This window comes from Corylus avellana, chromosome 3, assembly GCF_965113065.1.
Source record: "Corylus avellana chromosome 3, dhCorAvel1.hap1.2, whole genome shotgun sequence".
Lineage (NCBI taxonomy): Eukaryota > Viridiplantae > Streptophyta > Magnoliopsida > Fagales > Betulaceae > Corylus > Corylus avellana.
The window spans coordinates 15,677,609-15,698,816 of record NC_142492.1 but is presented as its reverse complement, the minus strand read 5'-3'; the positions used below and the strand labels follow the sequence as shown (position 1 = coordinate 15,698,816).

At 37.6% G+C, this 21,208-nt stretch overlaps 2 protein-coding genes across 2 annotated transcripts; both read left to right on the top strand.

Moving 5' to 3' along the window:
* The first annotated feature begins 8,651 nt into the window (after window positions 1–8,651).
* On the top strand, window positions 8,652–19,430 carry LOC132175562 (Protein kinase superfamily protein). The gene is made up of 5 exons (XM_059587537.2): window positions 8,652–8,902; window positions 9,828–11,148; window positions 17,806–18,075; window positions 18,473–18,628; window positions 18,850–19,430. The coding sequence occupies exons 1-5, from the start codon at window positions 8,895–8,897 to the stop codon at window positions 18,967–18,969; spliced, it is 1,875 nt and encodes a 624-aa protein (XP_059443520.1). The 5' UTR covers window positions 8,652–8,894; the 3' UTR covers window positions 18,970–19,430.
* Window positions 14,301–16,512, top strand: LOC148586851 (uncharacterized). Its single transcript, XM_088514919.1, has one exon. The coding sequence runs from the start codon at window positions 14,906–14,908 to the stop codon at window positions 16,226–16,228; it is 1,323 nt and encodes a 440-aa protein (XP_088371045.1). The 5' UTR covers window positions 14,301–14,905; the 3' UTR covers window positions 16,229–16,512.
* Window positions 19,431–21,208: the final 1,778 nt, after the last annotated feature.

Genomic DNA, 21,208 nt, shown 5'->3' with positions numbered 1-21,208 from the left:
GGGCTACATTGAAACTGAGTTGGTGACGTTTTGCTTGATGTATTTAGGTAACGTGCCAACATTTCACAATAGGCCGCAAAGAAACCCGGATGGGTCTAAAGGGGCAGGGACACGAGTTCGACCTTGACAAACGCACATTGACACAGATTCACTGTTTATATTATGTTTAACTTGGACGAGTTTCTCCAATTACAGATGTGAGTCGGGTTAATAGCATAGCATGTTCATTTATCTTACACCCTTAGTTGTGGATTATAATTTCTTGATTTAATTTGAAATTGTAGGATGCAGAGGGATACGCTTAGACAACGAAGAACTAGGGGGCGATTGACGGACGATTAGTTGAAAACCCAACATGTTGAGCAATTTTGCGATTGGTACCGTGACTATGTAAGACTAATGTCATGTGTACCTAGTAACTTAAAAGTATTTACTTCTCATTCCTATTCCCTCACCACACTAACTATGCGTCTTTCATTATATTATACTCGCAGGTTGATCGTTCGAACAATCGACACAGAAAGGAAATGGGTCACAAACTAGTAATGCATTGTAGAGGCCAATGATCTCAGCAATCCAATATAACAGATATGTGGTCAACGGCAAGTTGTTTCGCACTCTTGCACATGATGTGGGAAAGAGGTCACAAAAGAGTGGTGTGTGCGTGTCAACTGTTGATGGCGAAATATACTTCGGGAAGCTAACCCAAATACTTGAGGTGGAGTATTACGACAAGACGAAGTATGTTCTATTAAAGTGTGATTGGGCAAACAACAAATTGGACAGGGGATACAAGGTGGACGAGTATGGCTTAACTCTTGTAAACTTCAAAAACCTTGTCCATAGGAGAGAGTTGATTACTGATGAGCCGTATGTGCTGACTTCCCAAGTGGAACAAGTTTTTTACGTTGAAGATGAAAGGAATCCAGATTAGGCTTGCACTGTAAGGACTAAACCTAGAAACGTATACGACGTTAGTCAAGGTCAAGGGCCTCATGACGATCATACCAACTACCACGAGAGTGAGCCACTACTATTAAACAGAAATCATGATGATCCGCATGATGACGTCGAATACGTTCGACTATACTTAATACCGATTGAAGCGTATGTGATCATATTAAATTTGAATATTGTACATGTAATACTTTGTTGTTATTTATTTATACATTAATTGTAATTCATTGATTAGTTGGTATATATTTAAACATTGATTGCATATTTCTTCCATTCTACAGATAACTAATCGGTAATGTGATTTATTTAGGTAATTATGAGTACGCTAGGGAGGATGACAAGAGCACAGAGGCCACAGTCTTCTATGCGACAGACTACAGGTGGACATGGGTCGAGACCGTACGACACTAATGATAGTGAGACGCAGGACGTTGCTATGCTTTTGAGGCAACAATTAGGATATCGACCGATACTTCCACAGCATGTGGAAGGGCAGACCCCAGCGACACACGATTATATCTTGAACATTGAAGATATTCCCGGCTCTTCGAGTCCAAGAGACCTAGCTTTCCTTGACCTATCTCATCCGATAGGCCTTACCTAGTTAAGGTATCGAAATGAGCCTACTCCTCACGACTCGGGCAAATCCTCGCATATGCCATCCCCGCCGACGTCATTGACCCAGTTGGGTATATTGCCGCACAGCTATTTCAATTAGCCACCATACAATAGCGCACACATGGATGATAGTGAGACGCAGGCCGATGACGACATGGATGATGAGACAAATGACCCATCGGACCACCAGCCCACTGGACCTGCTGGGCAATTGTTGGGTGTCAAAGAGGTTCGAACGATAGGTATGTATGCTAATCAAGGTTGAAATATATACGTATTTGTTTATGCATATTCTTGTATATATGTAGTTATGAGCATTCACTTCCAATTAATGTCGGTACTCAATTATGTGTGTGTTAAACATCAATGCAGATTCAGAGGATCGTGATGGAGTATAATGGATTGTGGCAGCCAATAGGGCATAGCGGGTTGAAATTAAGACAGGTGATGGGCAAGACTGTCAGAAGCGAGGCTTTCCTCAGGATATCTGACGACTAGACGAAGGTACCAATCAACATGAAGGGGGATTTATGGAGCTCATTGATGGTATGTGAAATGTTACGATATTCTTAATTTATAATCATATGTACATAGCAGCTATTTTACTTATTTTGTGAAATGATTAGTTGATGGTGAAAATATAATGTAGGGTTCCTAATTTTTCAATTTGTAACTTATGCAGACGCAGTTCTATATCTTACCTGGCTTGGACAATGAGGCAATCAAGAAGGACGCGTTCCGTGACATGGGCGAGAAGCTGAGGCGTTGGAAACAAGAATTGAAAAAGAAACTCAATATTCAGGGTGGTGAGACTCCTGCAATAGTGAAGGCAAGGATGTGGGAGTTCCTTCGAGGGTACAACCGCGCAAACGTGGATATATTGTTGGAGAAATTGTGCGATCCATTCTATCAAGTAGGTCACTAAGTTAATTTCAATTGTGTAGTTTCATTAATTGTAAATATTGTGAAGATGACTCACATATTAATAACGTATATATATTGTGTATGCGTAAGACTATGCTCAGCATATGAGAAAGATACGAGCATTGAATAACACACCACATTGCACCGACTTGAAGAGCTTCGCAAGGTTATCAAATGAAGATGTATATTTGTCATTTACCCTTTGTATAAATGTATATATCATCATTAATTTAATATATATACTAACATATGTTTGTGTTGTGGGTTTTTAATTGCAGGTAATTACTGCGGGCAAGGCTCCTACGCAAGCGAAGGCTTACATTAGGACCCACCAAAAGAAAGACGGTAGCTACCCAAATCGAGAGGTCGAGGAGAGAGTTGTATGTTGCTTACACCCTTTATCTTTCCTTTTTATTTGCGTATAGAAAACTTATTTAGGATTAACACTTAAATAACAATGATTGGGAGTAGTGTAACTTATAGGTAAGGATGTAGGAGCTATTGAAAAATGACCCTGCATAATTGGTAGACGGGCACCATGGGACTATTCGGTGGGCACTGAACGACGCATACGCCCAGGCACACGGCTATAAGCCTGAATATGCGGGTCGTGTTCGAGGGGTTAGTAAGAATATTCTCCCAGTGCACGGCAACATCCACTCTTATTATACACCATCCCAATCATGTTTAAAGAACCCTAGATGCTTGAATGTCTCGCAAACGATTGAAAGAGCACTCAAAGATGAAAGGGAGCAGCATAGGATACATATGGCTGCACAATTGGCCCAGTAGAGGGTTGAGATTTCTGCGGAGGTGACCCAGGAGGTTACCACGCAGATGGCTGGACAAATTGATGAGCAGATAGCAACATATAGGGCCCGGGTCTGTGTGCTTGAGGGCTCGAGAAATGTCACCTCCGAGCTAGAGGTGACTAATGATAGGGCTCCACACGACGTAGAGTCCCCAGCCCGTGTGATTGTGAGGTCCTCAGTAGATAGCCGATCAGGTAAAACTATATTGTTTTTTGTTTCTCTTTTAGTAATATGATCGTCTTCTGAAATGATAATCATTTTAACAGTTAGTAATTTTGTTTGGTAATCACACTTTGTGAGTATGTTTTTGCCACACATGCATGTATATAACACATTTACACCGTAATATGTGTAGATGATGTAAGAGTAAAAGCGGAGGACGGCGATCAAAATGAAAACCAACAATGGACCCTGCTAGACAAAAGTCTCGCTTATCAAGACAATGTACCACTAGTTCAGCAAGCCCGTACATATACATATGACTTAATAAGAAGTTATTATCGAATATTCATAAATAGCGTATATACTTAAATCAAAATACTTGAAAATTAAGAATAGTAATTAACATGTCTTATGGTTGTGGAAATGCTAGATACACGTAGATCATATACATGCTTCGTAATTTCAGATCATTTTCACATTTTGAATGGATTATCATTGAAACTATGTATATAAACTCAAGTGTGTGTTGGTAGTGTAGATATAACGTTGAAGTTGTTTATGCGACGTTTATACACGTCATTAAACCTGAATATTGTTGAGTATGACTTTCGTATACTTTGACGTTTCTAATCGCTTAGGACTTGATGACTGCTGATTGATTGTTCGATTGTTTATTTGCTGATTGATTGTTGTTTAATCATTTGCAGTTAGTGCGAAGAAGTCGGGCGGTCATGATGGTGTTCACTCGGTTTTTTGTTGGGGTGTTTGTACGTAATGTATTCGCGAATAACTTAAGTTGTATTTCCTATGTTTTGTTGATGTGTATATATATATAGTTGGATTCATTTGTTGTTTATTAACAATGTTGATGCATATAGACAATGATGTTTATTTATATATATATGTTTTGTAGACATCATTTTGATTGATAGCTTGGATACGACCCGAGAAATGATGTATGTTGATGGATAGCTATTAATAGTATTATATCAAGTGTACACCTAAAAATTTATGAGAAATTTATTAAAAAAAAAAAATTCCTACATGGTTTAGTAATGTGTTAAAAATGGCACATTACTAAACTTTAGTAACGTGTCAGAAATTGACATGTTACTAAAGTTTAGTAACGTGTCAAAATGATGGCACATCACTAAACATTTAGTAACGTGTCAATTTCTAACACATTACTAATAGAAATTTAGTAACATCCAAATTAGTAACATGCCGCACACGTTACTTAGTAACGTGTCAAGCTTATTTACACATTACTAATGTGTCGTTACTAATCAGAAAGTGTTTTGTAGTGCCCCAACCCCAAACGTGGGTCTGCCTCTGACTGACGAGATTTACATTCATTCATAAATAGAGAAAATAGGAAATGGGCAAAAATTCAACACAGTAGAGAGAGTCAGAGTGGGAGAGGGATTGAGAACAGAGGTCATGAATGTCCCTCCAAAATTTTACAAATTTTCATAAATGTCCTTCAAATATACCAATTTTATAAATTTATCTCCCCAAAAATCATATATTTGCCCCCCAATATATTATTTGTGTCCATTTTTAATTCTTTTTTTAGTTTTGCCCCCCAAAATAATATTTGTGTCCCTTTTAATTATTACTTTTTAGTTTTGCCCAAAATAATAATAATAATTGTGTCCCCTTTTAATTTTAATTATTTATTATTATTATTATTATTATTTTGCCTCCTCTTTCAACATAAAAACACCTAAAACACCCAATTCATTTAGTTTACTTCTATATTCAAGTTCACTTATGATCAAAAACTTAATTTAGTTTGTGTTAAATACCAAAATATTCATATTTTAGTCTTTAAACTTATATGTGTTTAATTCCTTAAGTGTTGTTAAATTATGCTATTTTAGTTCTTTTATGTGTTTTTCATGTTTTTGTAGGCTTTTGAAAGAAAATGAAGTAAATCTAGAAGATTTTGATTCAAACAGAGAAATTGGGAAAAGTTGGAGCCCTTGACAGTGCGATCGAGCGTAGGGAACCTGTGATTGAGCGCACTACTAGAGAAGACAAGCAATGAAGCAGCCATGTGCAATCGTGCACACAACAGAAGAGTCTCGATCACAGACGTGCGATCGAGTGCACACGGGTTGCGATCAATCGCACACGTGCACAGGTGACACGTTAAAAGGCGGCCAGACTGTTATTCTTTCCATATTAGGGTTTTTCAACTCTTAGTTGTAATAGGAGTAAAACCCTACGAATTTTCTAGGTTTACTAGTGTAACAAGGACTTCTAAAGCCTATAAATAGACCTCTTAGCCTCTAGGAATAAGTGTAAAGAAAAGAGGTACAAGCTTTAAAAATGAACTGAAGGCTAAATCAAGAGGAGTTTGAGTTTTTCTTCTCTTCCACCTTTTATCTTTATTATGTAGTTTATAGTTTATTTGTGGCTAGATTGAAGCCCTAGTCATGTTTTTTTAAGATTGAAATATTGGCGTCTTTGCCACAATTATATTTTGGTGTATTTAACTTGATTAATGTCTGTTATCTTGTATTCTTCATATGTGTTTGCCTGATCAACATATGCATATTGTATGGACTAATTAATTAAATCAATTTGGATGATCGAGTCCTGGGTTTAATAGGAGTAACAAAAGAAATTCACACCAGGTTCTTGGGTTAATCAACATGGAAAACCGAGAGTATACACCCATGCCCTAGGTTCCGTGTGTTTGTCGATTTCCATAGATTTATGTAGATTGCATTTTGTCTCCTACAAAATCTAAAAGTTTCTACCTTTATCATTTAACATATATTTGGGGTTCGTCAGCAAATTCAGCTGGTTACTCGTGTGACCCATTGATCACTTCCATGAATATCTGAATATTATGATGTATTATTTAGGGGTGGGCAAATACGCGCCCCACCCATTTTCCTTAAGAAAAACATGGATCCGGGTTGATTTTTCAATTACCCATATGGGGCGAGTCAGATTGCGGATTGTGCTTTTAAAAAATCCTGGATACCCGCCCCGCTTAACCCAAAATCTAATAACCAAGAGCTTTGTTTGTTAAAGGTTTTTGGGGTTTTAGTGAGTTGGAACTGTAATAAAAATTGATTGATGTGAAAAAAAAATAAGTTTTTTTTTTTTTTTTTTTTTTGAAAATGTGAAAAAATATAAATGTTTGATATAAAAAAGTGAAAAAAATTTTGTTTTGTAGTGATTTTTTAATTTGAGTAGCAATAAAAAATTATTAATGTGATGTAAAAAATAAAAATGTTGAAAAAATGAAAAAAGTTCAATGAATAGTATCAAGTAGGGGTAGGCAAATTAACTGTCTACCGACGACGACCAAATCGAAATTAACCGTCAACCAACTTTTGTGGTTCGAAAATCAGTATCGATTTTTTATACTGATGTCGGTTTAGTTCGGTTAATAGATATAAAATTATTTTTTCGGTTAACTAAACCGAACCATTCTTGGATAGTAAAACAACTTTGTTTTGACATTTTAAAATAAAAAATTAAGGGAAAGTCCACATACCCCTCTCAAACTACCACCCAATTGACAATGTCATTCCTAAATTACCAAAACAGTGTCAATGTTCCCTCCCTCAAGACTAGCAAAAAGATAAAAATGCTCATATAGATTTTTCAATAAGACAAAAACACCCCTATAAATTTGAAAAAATTAAAAAGAAATTCATTAATTTAAAATAAACGAAAAATTTTAATTTTAAAAAAGGATTTTTTTTTTTTTTGGTTACAAAAAGTTGTAAACAAAAAATTTTATTTTTATTTTTGAAACGTTTTATATATATATATATATAAAGATAACTTCACTTTAAACCCTTGAATTACCAAGCGATTTTAAAAGCCCCCCCCCCCCCCCAAGACTTCAAAACCTCTCTCACTCCGTGCGGTTGTCTCTCTCCGGCTGCCTCTCTCTCTCGCCTACCGCAGCCGTTTGTCGTCTCTCTCTCTCTCTCTCTCTCGTTGCAAGCGGCAAGCCGTTGTGTCTCTCTCTTGCTTCCATTGTGTCCGGTAGCTTAACTTCATTGTTGTCTCCCTCGCTTTCTTGTTGCAAGCGGCAAGCTATCGTATCTCTCTCCCCCTCGTGTCCCATCATCTCCCATCTTTTTAGGTATAGATTTTTCGAGTTACTTCATTTTCTTTGAAAAAATTATTATTGATTCAGAATTGCAGGTTTTTTAAAAGACAAAAATATTTTTAGAGAAAATATATTATAAGTCCTTAGGTCAAAGCACCAAAATTAAAAACTCCCTAGTTTTTTTTTTTTTGGGAAAATTTACTCCCTAGGTCAATCGAAACTACAATAAACTTCCTACCGTCAAAATTTTTTAACAGTTGTTAAGGCCACTCAAAACTCTCCGTTTTACCTAATTAAAATATTAATTTTTTATTAATTTAATTTAAAAAATTAAATCAAAAAATAAAAAAAAATTGAAGGGTGGCTGGAGAACGCCACCTCGTGGCCACCCCTAGGTGGTTTGGGGTGGTCTCATTGGGTGGTTTGACCCCTATGGGGTGGTCAAACCACCTGGGGGTGGCCGCGAGCCTGGGCAAACCACCATTGGGAATTTGGGGTGGCCCGTGGCCAACCGAAACCACCGAGCCACCCCAAACCACTTGGGGGTGGCCGCAAGCCACCCCATAAGGGTTGGGGAGTGGCTGCCACCTTTGAATTTTTTTTTTAAAAAAAAATTTTTATATTTAATTTTTTAAATTAAATTAATAAAAAATTTAATATTTTAATCAAGTAAAACGGGGAGTTTTGAGTAACCCTAATGGTTGTTAAAAAATTTTGACGGAGAGTTTATTGTAGTTGTAGTTTCGATTAACCCATAAAGTAAATTTCCGAAAAAAAAAAAAAAAAAAAAAAAAACTTAAGTAGTTTTTAATTTTGGTGCATTGACCTAAAGAATTATAATATATTTTCCCATATTTTTATAACCGGTTTTTTTTGTTAAGTAATTGAAGGGGAAAAAACAATGACGACTGTGGGAATTTTTTTTATTTTTGTTTATTTTTTTTATAACCGGTTTGGCCATCTGTGGGAATTTTATGCAATGACGACTTTTTCTGTCCACCGGACTTTTCTAATCTTGTTTGTTGGCGTCGATTATTTATTTATTTGGGGTCGAAACGCATTGCGTGAGGCCCACGAGAATCGTAGCACCTCCATAAGCGACAGTGGGCCCAACGAAGAATTTGCCCCGGAAAAGACCCATAAACGCAGCGTTTCAACCATTCTGGCCCAATCACAAGCAGGCCTCTCCTTTTCTCGTCCTCTCTGCGAAAACCCTACGCGATGAACAAGAAGGAAGCTCGCGAAGCCTGATCGAGCTCCCGACGCAAAATGCTTGCAACAACCATTCACCACCTGCGCACGTTTGCCCCAACTATTCCTTTTCAGATTCGCCCTCCATGTCTAGGTCGGTTCTCTCCAGCTCCTCTCTCTCTCTCTCTGGCTCCCAAGATTTAGGATTTATCTCTGTTTCTCTCTATTTATGTCAAATTTCGTGTTCTACCGAGTTCTCCGTGCTGTGCTGACTTGGTGACTTACTGACTTGGGGCTTTGGCGGAACGTGGTGCATATATGTATAAATTTCTGCAGTGATGGGGGATTCGCTAGAATTGATAGGATTACTGGGTCTCGGGTGAAGAGTTTATTTAGGAATATGAATTTTAGGTTCTTAAAGTGTTTAATTTATTTTTTGATGGTTAATCGTTGCTTTTTTTAACGGGAAAGTTGGGTTTTGGGGCTGTAACATATTGTAAATGAGCTGGTGCCATTGTGTTAATCGGAGAAGTATGTTGCTTGAATTAGTGTTTAATTTTTGATTATGATGGGATAGGTTTGATTTTGGCATGGTAGTCAAATTACGAAGCTATAGCATGTGGAGGTAACGCCATGTTTTGTATCTTAAATGTATGTTTCATATTGCTCGTAACGAGGTTGAACCATGGCCTTGTGAGTAAGTTGCTCCTTTGAAACTAATTAATTAAGACTTCAATCTAAGAAAATCTTCCCAGCTTCATGGGGTTACTGGACATTCAAATTTTAGAGGTTACTATTATTTTCTGTGTCAGTTGTTTTGTATTTTGGAAATAAAAGGGAGCTCACAATCACCCGAGGGTTGAAATCTCTGTGAAAGAGATGTTTAATATTCTGAAATATGCATTCCTAGATTGATTTTTTTTTTTTTTTTTTTTTTTTTTTTTTTTTTTCTGTTGGATAAATTTGAACTGTAAAAAACAATGTGGTGTAATATTAGTTGAGAAATGAAGATATGCTTAGTTCTTTAAAATTCTGCCAAATGTTTGTGGTGCTAATCTGTATCATTTGGAAATCTGCAGACTTTTGATGTTCCGAAATATAAGTAGAGTCGCACATTCTATCCTTAGAAACCAGAGGAGCAGCTATCCAGAAGTAACCAAGTATGGGGGTGCCATTGTTGTTGGGCTGCATCTGCCTCGATACAGCTTTTCAAGTAGGGGGTATGCTTCATTATCGTTGTACAACATCAAGAAGAGTTTTGGCCGCAGTTTTGTTTCTAGGAATTTCTCTGCCATGTCAGCAAGTAGTATAGTCACAAATCATGCCCAAGTTGCTTGGAAAAAGCTTTACCAAAAATATTCTTCCAATGGTCGTTCATTTCCCCCCATTAATAGGATGGCTCAAGCAGTGAGCTTGGCCTTGGCACGCTCTCATGTGATTGTTCCTGGTATTTTTGCCTTCACATGTGGTCAGCTAGCATGGGCACAAAGAACGTATCCAGACATGGAACACTCCCTTTCACAAAATGCTTTGTATATGCGTGCACAAGATGGGCATGCTTATATGACCTCATTACTGTTCTCAGTAGTAGAAGGTGTAGTCTTGTTACTGAGAGCTCTCTATCTAGCAATTTTGTTTTCACCCAGCATCATGATGGCACCATTTGCGGATTGCTTTGGAATTCAGTTTAGGAAAGTGTGGCTTCAGGTTGTTCATCGGACACTGGAAAAAGCAGGTCCTGCATTCATAAAATGGGGTCAATGGGCAGCTACACGACCAGATCTTTTCCCTAGAGATTTATGCACCAAGCTTTCAGAGCTTCACACCAAAGCTCCTGAGCACAGCTTTGCATACACAAAGAAAACTATTGAAAGAGCATTTGGTCGCAAGCTCTCTGAAATATTTGAGAATTTTGAAGAGGCACCTGTAGCATCTGGAAGTATTGCTCAAGTGCATCGGGCTTCTTTGAGATTTCGATACCCTGGTCAACAGGTGAAGCCCATGGTAGTTGCTGTAAAGGTAAGACATCCTGGGGTTGGTGAATCAATCAGGAGGGATTTTGCGATAATCAATTCAGTAGCGAAAATATCAAATTTCATTCCTACTCTGAAGTGGTTGAGATTGGATGAAAGTGTACAGCAGTTTGCAGTTTTTATGATGTCTCAAGTTGACCTGGCAAGGGAAGCTGCTCATTTGAGCCGCTTTATTTATAATTTCCGTCAATGGAAGAATGTTTCATTCCCTAAGCCAGTATATCCACTTGTGCATCCTGCTGTCTTAGTTGAAACTTACGAGCAAGGGGAAAGTGTCGCCCACTATGTTGATGAGCTTCAAGGACATGAAAGGCTTAAATCTGCGCTTGCTCATATCGGGACTCATGCACTTTTAAAGATGCTTCTGGTAACATTTTATATTTTTCGTTGATACAGCTTGCAATGATTTTATCCTTTGGCATTTGGTGATTGCATTGATTTTATAATCTAATTTTCATTTGAAAGTTGGTTGTATGACACAGTTAAGGCTATCTCTGACTATTGAAGCTTAATGTTGATGCTATACACAGGAAATATCCTTAAAAACCTAGACGATTAACAATTTCCACTGCATGAACTAGCCAATGGTTCAGAATCATGCCCTTGTAAAGGCTTTTACAAGGCTGTGATCCATTAGGAAATTCCATCTCCTTGACCGCAAACATTAACTCTCTCTCTCTCTCTCTCTCAACCCTTAAGGTATTATATGCCCATACGCAAAATGTAGACAATATTGCTCAATCATTGCTCAATATCTCATTTATATATTCATGAGAAACTGCAACTTCAAATTGAAATGTCTTTATTGGTTGATATTAATTAGTCAAAATGCCTATTTGTAATCATTAACTTCTTTTTATTTTCTTTTACAAAATAAAAGAAGCATAGCATATCTAAATAGAAGTGTATATTGAGGAAAATGAAAGAAGGAAGGAAAAAAGGAAAACTCTTAAACAAAATATTGTTAATCATTGCTCAATATCTCATTTATATGTTCATGAGAAACTGCAACTTCAAATTGAAATGTCTTTACTGGTTGATATTTTTGATAAGTAATAACCAGTCTTATTAAAAGCGTAAGGCGCCCCAAAGTACACTGGGAGTATGCAATAGGATTGCCTAACTAGAAAGGGAAAAATAAACAAGAAAATTATCATAGCTAATCGACACCAGAAAGGCATGCGCAACAGTCCAAAGGTACAAAGTATGATAACAAGAGGATAAAATGTCTTCCAAGGATCCCTCCATAGACACCAAAAGAAGCAAGTAGGCACCATCTTCCAGACCACAGCACTCTCCCTCCTCGTAGACCACCAACAAGCGAGCAAATCGGAAACCCGTCTCGGCATCAACCAAGACAACCCAAACCAACCAAAGAAGGCACACCACAAAGCATAAGCTACCTCACAATGAAGGAGAAGATGATCTACCGTCTCCTCACTTCTCTTGCACATACAACATCTGTTCGTCACAATCACATGCCGCTTCCTGAGGTTATCTAGGGTTAGAATTTTGCCCAAAGCTGCCAACCACACAGAAAAGATCGCCCTCGGAGGAGCTTGTGTTCGCCACACACTCTTCCAAGGGAATCTCCTCCCTTCAGTATAGGTCAAGGAAGCAAAGAGAAGCTTGACCTTGAAATGGCCTCTTTTGGAAGAGATCCACTACAATCTGTCAGCACACCCTTGTCTCACTCGGGCAGAGTGCAACACCTGGAAAAACGATGCAAATACCTCCACCTCCTAATCATGAGCCTCTCTAGAAAAACTAACATTCCACTGTTTGAATCCACCCAGCACCTCTAAATTAGCCACAACTAAGGCTTCCTTCGCACAGGCAATACTGAATAAACCAGGGAAAGCCATCGTGAGAGCCGTATCTCCACACCACCTATCATGCTAAAATCTAACCCTAGTCCCATCCCCCACCTCAAATCGCGTGAAGCCTTTGAAAGTGTCTCAACCTTTCCTAATATTCTTCTATAACCCCACCCCAAAAGCTCCTCCAGGCTCAAAAGAGCACAACCCTCCCCAACAACTTCCATACTTAGCATCTACCACAACTCTCCACCAAGCATCTCTCTCCAAACCATAACGCCACAACCATTTCCCTAGCAGAGCGCGATTGAACACCCTTAAATTTCTAATACCCAACCCACCCTCCTTAATCAGCGTGCAAACCATCGACCACTTCACCAAATGGTACTTGAACTCTTCACCTAATCCTCCCCATAAGAAATTTCGTTGTATCTTCTCAATGCGTTTGGCAACACTGACCGGAATAGGGAAAAGAGACAAAAAGCAGGTAGGCAAGTTAGCAAGAGTGCTCTTGATTAGCGTGACCCTACCACCCTTCAACGTACAACCTTTTCCAACTGGCCAACCGACGTTCTATCTTCTCAATCACATCATCCCAAATATGCTTAGCCTTGAACGAGGCCCCCAACGGCAAACCAAGATACTTTACTGGCAACGAGACAACCCCACACCCTAGAATGCCGGCTAACATGCCCTCTTGCTCCACGTTCCCCACTGGTATTAACACCAATTTAGCCAAGTTAACCTTTAGACCGGAAGCAGCTTCAAACAGCAAAAACAAGCTCCGCAAATAGCGTAACTGGGCGGGCATAGCACTGCAAAAAATCAAAGTGTCATTAGCAAACAGAAGATGTGAGATGGTAGTATTCTCGACCATGAAGCCTTCTAGTTGCTCCCCATGAACTGCCGCAGAAATCATCCTGCTTAAAGCTTCCATCACAAAAACAAACAACAACGGAGACAGTGGGTCCCCTTGTCTTAATCCCCTGGAACTGCTAAAAAAACCATTAAGAGATCCATTAACCATAATCGAAAACTGCGCCGAAGAAATGCAATGTTCTATCCATGAGTACCAAATCCCCACAAATCCACACCTCCTTAGCAAATATAACAAAAAATCCCAATTCACATGATCATAGGCTTTTTCTAGATCCATTTTGCAAATCACCCCTGGCTCCCCAGATCTCAACCGATTATCAAGGCATTAATTAGAAATCAAGACAGGATCTAGAATCTGCCTACCCTTAATAAAAGCACTTTGCGACTGGGAAATAATCTTATCCAGAACTACCTTCACTCTGTTTGCTAAATCCTTGGCTATAATTTTATAGATACCTCCCACAAGGCTAATTGGCCGAAAGTCTTTGATATTAATAGCACCGGGAATCTTCGGAATAAGCGAAATGAAAGAGGCATTGAGGCTCTTTTCGAACAACCCACCTGCATGAAAATCTCTAAACACCTTCATAATGTCCTCCCTTACAATCTCCCAGCAGGATTGGAAGAAAGCCATAGAAAACCCATCGGGACCTAGCGCCTTATTGCCATTCATCTTGAACACTACCTTTCTTACCTCATCCTCTTCACAGTCTCTCTCCAACCAACTAGCCTCTATCTCCGAAATGGAACCAAAGGAAAGACCATTTATGATGTAGGACGATATTTATCTTTATTTTCGGTAAAAACGAAAATAAGGAAAATATCAAAAATAATATTGGAGCAGCGCCGCTTGATCAGAATTTTAGCTATTCTCAAACAATGGAAGTACAAAAGGAAAGATTGCCACGATTCCCGCTGATTGTCAATTTTATATTAGGATTTTATTTTATTTTATTAGGACTTTATTTCCTTTCCTTATTAGGATTAGGTTTACTACTACTATAGGATTATGTTTACTTTCCTACTAGGATTAGATTTACTTTCTCTACTAGGATTAGATTTACTTTCTCTACTAGAAGTAGGTTTACTTTCTCTACAAGTATTTCTCTTCTATAAATAGGCTTGCCTATTATGTAAAACTCAATCAATTGAATTATTATCAAATCAGAGAATTCTCTCTCAAATACTCTGCGGAGTTTTATCTTTCTTTTAGCCTGCGGGCTTGTTTTTATCTTTTTGGGTAGAAGACGAAGACGCTTCTCCTTGCAGAATCAAAGACGCTGCTCTTTGATTAGTTACCTTAGTCTTCCGCTACGTCAGTTGGTATCAGAGCAGGCTTTATCCTGATCATGGCCAATCAGCGCAACGGTGACAAACTTCTCCAACAACGCCGCTTGTAGGGGAGGGGCTCTTTCGAAAGCCAAATTCATGGGGTATCCGAGCCGGCATTATCCGGATTCGATGGCCAACTTATACTACAACAACAACTTCTATAACGACGCCGTTCGTGAGAGGGATGTTGTTTCGAGATCCGACTACCAGCGATACATCAAGCGATCAGAGGGTCCTTGGAGAACCGAATTCCAAGAGCTCAAGCAGACAGCGCAGATGATGCAACAGGAGGTGCGCCAATTGTGGGAGTCGTTTGAACGCAGGCAGATGCGTGCCCATTGGAATCATAGAGACACTCGGGAGTACCGGATGAATAACGATCTCCCTTCATTCGATGGTTATCTTCACATTGAAGATTACCTTGACTGGATAATGGAGGTAGAAAGATTCTTTGAGTACATGTGTATTCCGGAAGAAAAGAAGGTGAAGTTGGTGGCTTATAAGCTCAAAGGTGGAGCATCCGCTTGGTGGGAATGGTTGAAGCTCTCGCGATCCAGGGAAGGAAAAAGACCCGTGACATCTTGGCCTAAGATGAAGCGGTTACTCAATGCCCGGTTCCTACCACCAGATGACTATGGGATCCGAAGGGAACCCGTTCGATATCTGTATGTTGACCGATTCCGTGAGGATGACGTAAGCCACTTTCGTCATGTCCATAATCATCTTCATAACTCTCCAAATAGGCCCTTCGCCTATGAAGAGAATTTTAATTATGGTGAAGAAGTTGTGGAAGATGTTAAGTTGGTTGAAGAAGTGGAGTTGCCATCAGAGAAAACATATGTGCAGCCACCATCATTGATTCCAACGACTACATCAATGGAGGAACAGCTACCGCCTCCTCCACCACAAGTGCAACTTCCTCTACCACAGTTACAACCTCCTCCACCACAAGTGCAACCTTCTCCACCACAGATGCAACCTTCTCCACCACAAGTGCAACTTCCTCTACCACAGATGCAACCTACACCACAGGTGCAACTCATCACGATCATCACAAAAATTGACGATTCTTTTGAAGAAAACAATGAAGTTGAAGATGATACCCAAGAAGAAATCGTTGGAGGAATTTTGGTGGAAGTAGACGAAAAGGAAAAATCATGTCTTGATTCTATCTATATAGATTTCTCCAAGTACTTTTCTTCAGAGGAGCCACATGTGCCATGTCCCAAAGAAAACTCGAGGACGAGTTTTTTTCAAGTGGGGGTGTCTGATGTAGGACGATATTTATCTTTATTTTCGGTAAAAACGAAAATAAGGAAAATATCAAAAATAATATTGGAGCAGCGCCGCTTGATCAGAATTTTAGCTATTCTCAAACAATGGAAGTACAAAAGGAAAGATTGCCACGATTCCCGCTGATTGTCAATTTTATATTAGGATTTTATTTTATTTTATTAGGACTTTATTTCCTTTCCTTATTAGGATTAGGTTTACTACTACTATAGGATTATGTTTACTTTCCTACTAGGATTAGATTTACTTTCTCTACTAGGATTAGATTTACTTTCTCTACTAGAAGTAGGTTTACTTTCTCTACAAGTATTTCTCTTCTATAAATAGGCTTGCCTATTATGTAAAACTCAATCAATTGAATTATTATCAAATCAGAGAATTCTCTCTCAAATACTCTGCGGAGTTTTATCTTTCTTTTAGCCTGCGGGCTTGTTTTTATCTTTTTGGGTAGAAGACGAAGACTCTTCTCCTTGCAGAATCAAAGACGCTGCTCTTTGATTAGTTACCTTAGTCTTCCGCTACGTCAATTTACCATAGGCTAACTGCATTGCTCAGTAAACAGTTTTTGATAGAACTCAACTATGTGGTCACTAATCTTGGCCGGATTAGAGGAGGGATTGTCTCCAATCATAAAAGTATCTATAGAGTTGTATCTTCTATTAGAGTTGGCTATGAAGTGAAAGAATTTAGTACACTTGTCCCCTTCCTTCAACCACTTCACCCTAGATTTCTGCCTCCAACTCACCTCCTCCATAAGAGTGCATTTCTCTAACTCTCGAACCACGTCCGCCTTCCTCATCAACTCCTCCGCATCCATGGCCCTACTTTCTCCACTCACATCTAACACCCGGAGCTCGTCAAGAAGCATCATCTTATTCCTACCAATGTTACCAAACACCTCCTCATTCCAAGTCTTCAAATTCATTTTCAGGGACTTGAGCTTGCAAGCGAGAACAAAACTCGGTGTACCTTGGAACACATAGGAATCCCACCATTGTTTCACTAAGGCCACAAACCCTTCCGCTTTAATCCACATATTTTCAAATTTGAACGGCATTTTCCCCCTTGACACCTACCCCAGCTTAAGAATGATTGGGAAGTGATCTGAGTAGAGGCGAGAAAGCCTCTTCTGCCAAACCCTTGGAAACCAGGCTTCCAATTCTAGGGAGACAAAAAACCAATCAATCCTTGACCACAAGGGGGGATCAGTAGAAAGAGACCAAGTAAACAAACCCCCAACAAGGGGAAAATCTTATTGGTTGATATTAATTAGTCGAAATGTCTATTTGTAATCATTAACTTCTTTTTATTCTCTTTTACAAAATAAAAGAAGCATAGCATATCTAAATAGAAGTGTATATTGAGGAAAATGAAAGAAGGAAGAAAAAAAAGGAAAATTCTTTTTCATCTTATCGCATGTTGGATTTAATATGCTCTTTAAGCAATTATCTTTGGAATGTTTTTCTTTTCCTGAAAAGTTACATTGCCAAAGATATTTTCTTATCCTTTCACTTGTGATCTTTCTTTTCTTACATGTAATACAACACTGATATAACAATACGATCCTATTTTGCTTGCTTGTTTTGTTTGTCATTAGATTCTGTTCCAGTTGTTAATTATGAGTTGATGTTCCGAGCTAGTAGTTGTCGAATTTAAGCATAGTATAGTTTTGGCCTCCAAGATATCAGAATTTCTTCTTTCAGGTGGACAACTTTATTCATGCAGACATGCATCCTGGAAATATCCTTGTCCGAGTGGCTCAAAGCAAGTCTCCTCGAAAACGGCTCTTCAAATCAAAGCCTCATGTCATTTTCCTTGATGTAGGGATGACTGCTGAACTTTCTAGAAGCGATCGAGGAAATTTGGTGGAGTTTTTTAAGGCTGTTGCCCGTCGAGATGGTCACACTGCAGCAGAGTGCACACTTAGATTATCAAAGCAACAAAACTGCCCAAACCCAAAGGCTTTTATCAAGGTATGTTAGGCACAGCTTTCTGCTTAGATTGGTCAAAATGTGCCTCATTTGACCTTCTGGATAGGACACTAGAATATTGGTAGGAAAATCATCTCTCTTGATTATTATTATTATTTTTTTAAAATAATGATGATGTTCGCCTAGCAATTAACTGGTGTTTATTGTAAGTGCGCGTTCTTATTGCTCAGAAATTAATAAAAAAGTTTTAACTTTGCACTTTTGTGTTTAAAATGAGTTTTTTGGTCCTGCATTTACTAACTTCATGATGTTATACTTTTATTATGTGGTTTTTGAACCATTTTCTGCGTACAAATTTCTTAAATACCTTGTTTTAATTTGTAGTATATGACGTTTGAACCATTTTCTGAAATGCAACCTGAATATCTTGTTTTTACAGGAAGTGGAAGAGGCATTCACCTTCTGGGGTACTCCAGAAGGTGATCTGGTCCATCCTGCTGAGTGCATGCAGCAATTGCTTGAGAAAGTTAGGCGTCATAGAGTCAACGTTGATGGCAATGTCTGTACAGTGTTGGTCACAACATTGGTTCTCGAGGTAATTTTTTTCTTCATTAATGCCATAATTGCTCTAGTGTGGCATGCCTGTTGTTTGATCCTATGCCCTCAGTAAGTGATAAATGATATATATTAGGTGGGCTGGCTGAAGTGCTCTGTGCTAGCTGCGCACAGCATCATCCCATCTAATTATATTGCTGTGATGAGTAATAGTTGATGTAATGCATTTTGCTAATTTTGGTGCTTGGTTTGATTTTGTAGGGTTGGCAGCAGAAGCTTGATCCTTCATACGATGTGATGCAGACACTGCAAACGCTTCTACTCAGAGCTGACTGGGCAAAGTCTCTTTCCTACACAATTGAAGGGCTGATGGCTCCATAACAAGGTTACAAGGTCTGGTTCTTGTTTGTTGATGCTCCTGTGAAACAATTTTGAATATGCGGAAACCAAAAATTATACCAGTCCTAAGAAATTACATGAGTGACGTAGGTCTGTTTTTTGTTTTTTTGTTTTTTTGTTTTTTTTTTTGGTTTTTTCTCTTCCCATCTTTTTGATTTTTTTTTTTTTTTTTTCTTAGCATTCTCCAATTCGTTTTGTGAAGGTATTATCCTTCTGTATCTACCTTGTTATTTCCACAAATCACTACTGTTAACTCAAGCCTCACAATTGACTCGCAAAAACAGTAAAAAGGAGTAATATAGAGAAAATAAGATGGTTATGTGCAATTCTTTCATTTTTAGTCTACCTTTTGTTCCATTTTTGTCTTCTCATGTTGTAGGAACAATTATCTTTGTTTATTTTGAAATTCTGGTTTATATATAATTCATGTAGAATATTCATGATCCTAGAAATCTTTGGGTGGTTTGAGTTGCCATATGCTTCAGTCCTTTCCGCAATGATTATGAATGCTGACACGATGAAGCACCAAGAAAAGAATACTAGTATTGCTTGTTTAAGTTAATTGATTATTTATGCTCCGTTTGTTTTGATGTAAAATATTTTTTTGACCTAAAATATTTTTTAGGGAAGTTACTTTTCAGAAAAATGTTTTTAGTGGAAAACATTTTTCGGCGTTTGGCGCGCGCATGGAAAATCAAAAATATTTTTTATATTTTCATTTAATCATATTAATCTATAAAATATAATTTTTATTTGCAACATAAAAAATACTAGTATACAATAATTAAAAAAAAATCAAACTAAAAATTATTTTTAATTAAAATATACAAATTAGCTAACAATAATTATAAAATTTCAATTTAAGAGAGCCATAAATAATATCCAACGATACATCTATTAATTTAAATTTAAATTAATAGATTACCATTAAGAGAGCCATAAATTTAAATTTAAAGTACCGATAAAAGTTCAATAAATATTACCATTAATTTAAATTTAACCACAAAATATTACAATGTCTTTGCCAAAATTAAGTATTTTTTATTTCTTTGTTTTAATTTGGGGTTGAAAATATTAAAAGATGTGATCCTTAATAATGGTGAAACTTTTTAAACTATAGACAACATTTTAACATGATGTAAAAGCACAAAATTGTCTCGGTTTATATGGAAAGAAACATATAATCATTAGAGAAAATCTGTTTTTGGTTGCTTGACCAAAACAGTGTTGTATTTCCTTTGTATAGAACAATACAGAGGGCCATCTAAATGGCAAGTTTACAACTACAATGGTAAGCGTACAGCTAATAGAAGATAAAAGTAAATCAAATTAGAGTAATGTTAGAGACCATCTTTATATCCTCTTAAAGTTGATGTGACTTTTAAAATCACCATTAAATTTTAAATAAATCATACTTGAATTTTGATTCAATTGTGATTTTGAAAGCCGCATTAGTTTTAGGAGGATAAAAAAAAGATAAAAATATGATCCCTAGCATTATTCAACAAATTAATACAATTATTGTGAGATATATGCATTACTCAACAAATTAATACAATTATTGTGAGATATATACAACTGCAGATATTCACATAAGGAATATAAATCTTGTCACTAGCTATTGAGATGGTATGGTGAATCCTCCTGTGTCTCATGTGATTCTCAAAGGAAGTTGCTTGATGTGTGAGTGATTTTATTTGATTTTATATTGTATGCTCTTCGTGATGCCTTGTTGATTGACCGAGATACCAGTGGTCATGTGCTGATTTTCAGAGATACCTTTAACACAATCCGTTCCTCGTGGAGATTTGTCACACAAGATATAAATCTTCTTCTGTTGCAAAAACAATTATAGTTATAGTTTAGATTCTTCCATCCAGACACTATTAAAGTAACAAGAAAAGGCAACCAAAATCTGCAAACATGCTTAATTATAGTTATACTTACATCCATATAACAGTATTTCACAAGCTAAAAGTTCGACTATGGCCTTCAAGCTGGTAAGTATAATTCTAATTTCCATGGCTTTTGAAAAAGTTGTCCAACCAAAACTAAATATTTGTCAAAGAATAACACAAACAAAAAAGTAAAATTATCTCCATAGATCTTTGGAATATCTAAGTTTGTCATTTCCTATTGATACAAAAACAAGCCATTAAGGTCACACATTTGAGGCTAATCAAGTTGGCATATATTGTAGGCAAGAGATTTTTGCACTACT

Bases quoted from the DNA above. Each gene is read 5' to 3' on its own strand.
- LOC132175562 (XM_059587537.2), top strand. The intron at 11,149-17,805 runs GTAACATTTTAT...TTCTTCTTTCAG, and splicing joins CACTTTTAAAGATGCTTCTG to GTGGACAACTTTATTCATGC. The intron at 18,629-18,849 runs GTAATTTTTTTC...TTGATTTTGTAG, and splicing joins TCACAACATTGGTTCTCGAG to GGTTGGCAGCAGAAGCTTGA.
- LOC148586851 (XM_088514919.1), top strand. From the start codon at position 14,906: ATGGGGTATCCGAGCCGGCATTATCCGGATTCGATGGCCAACTTATAC.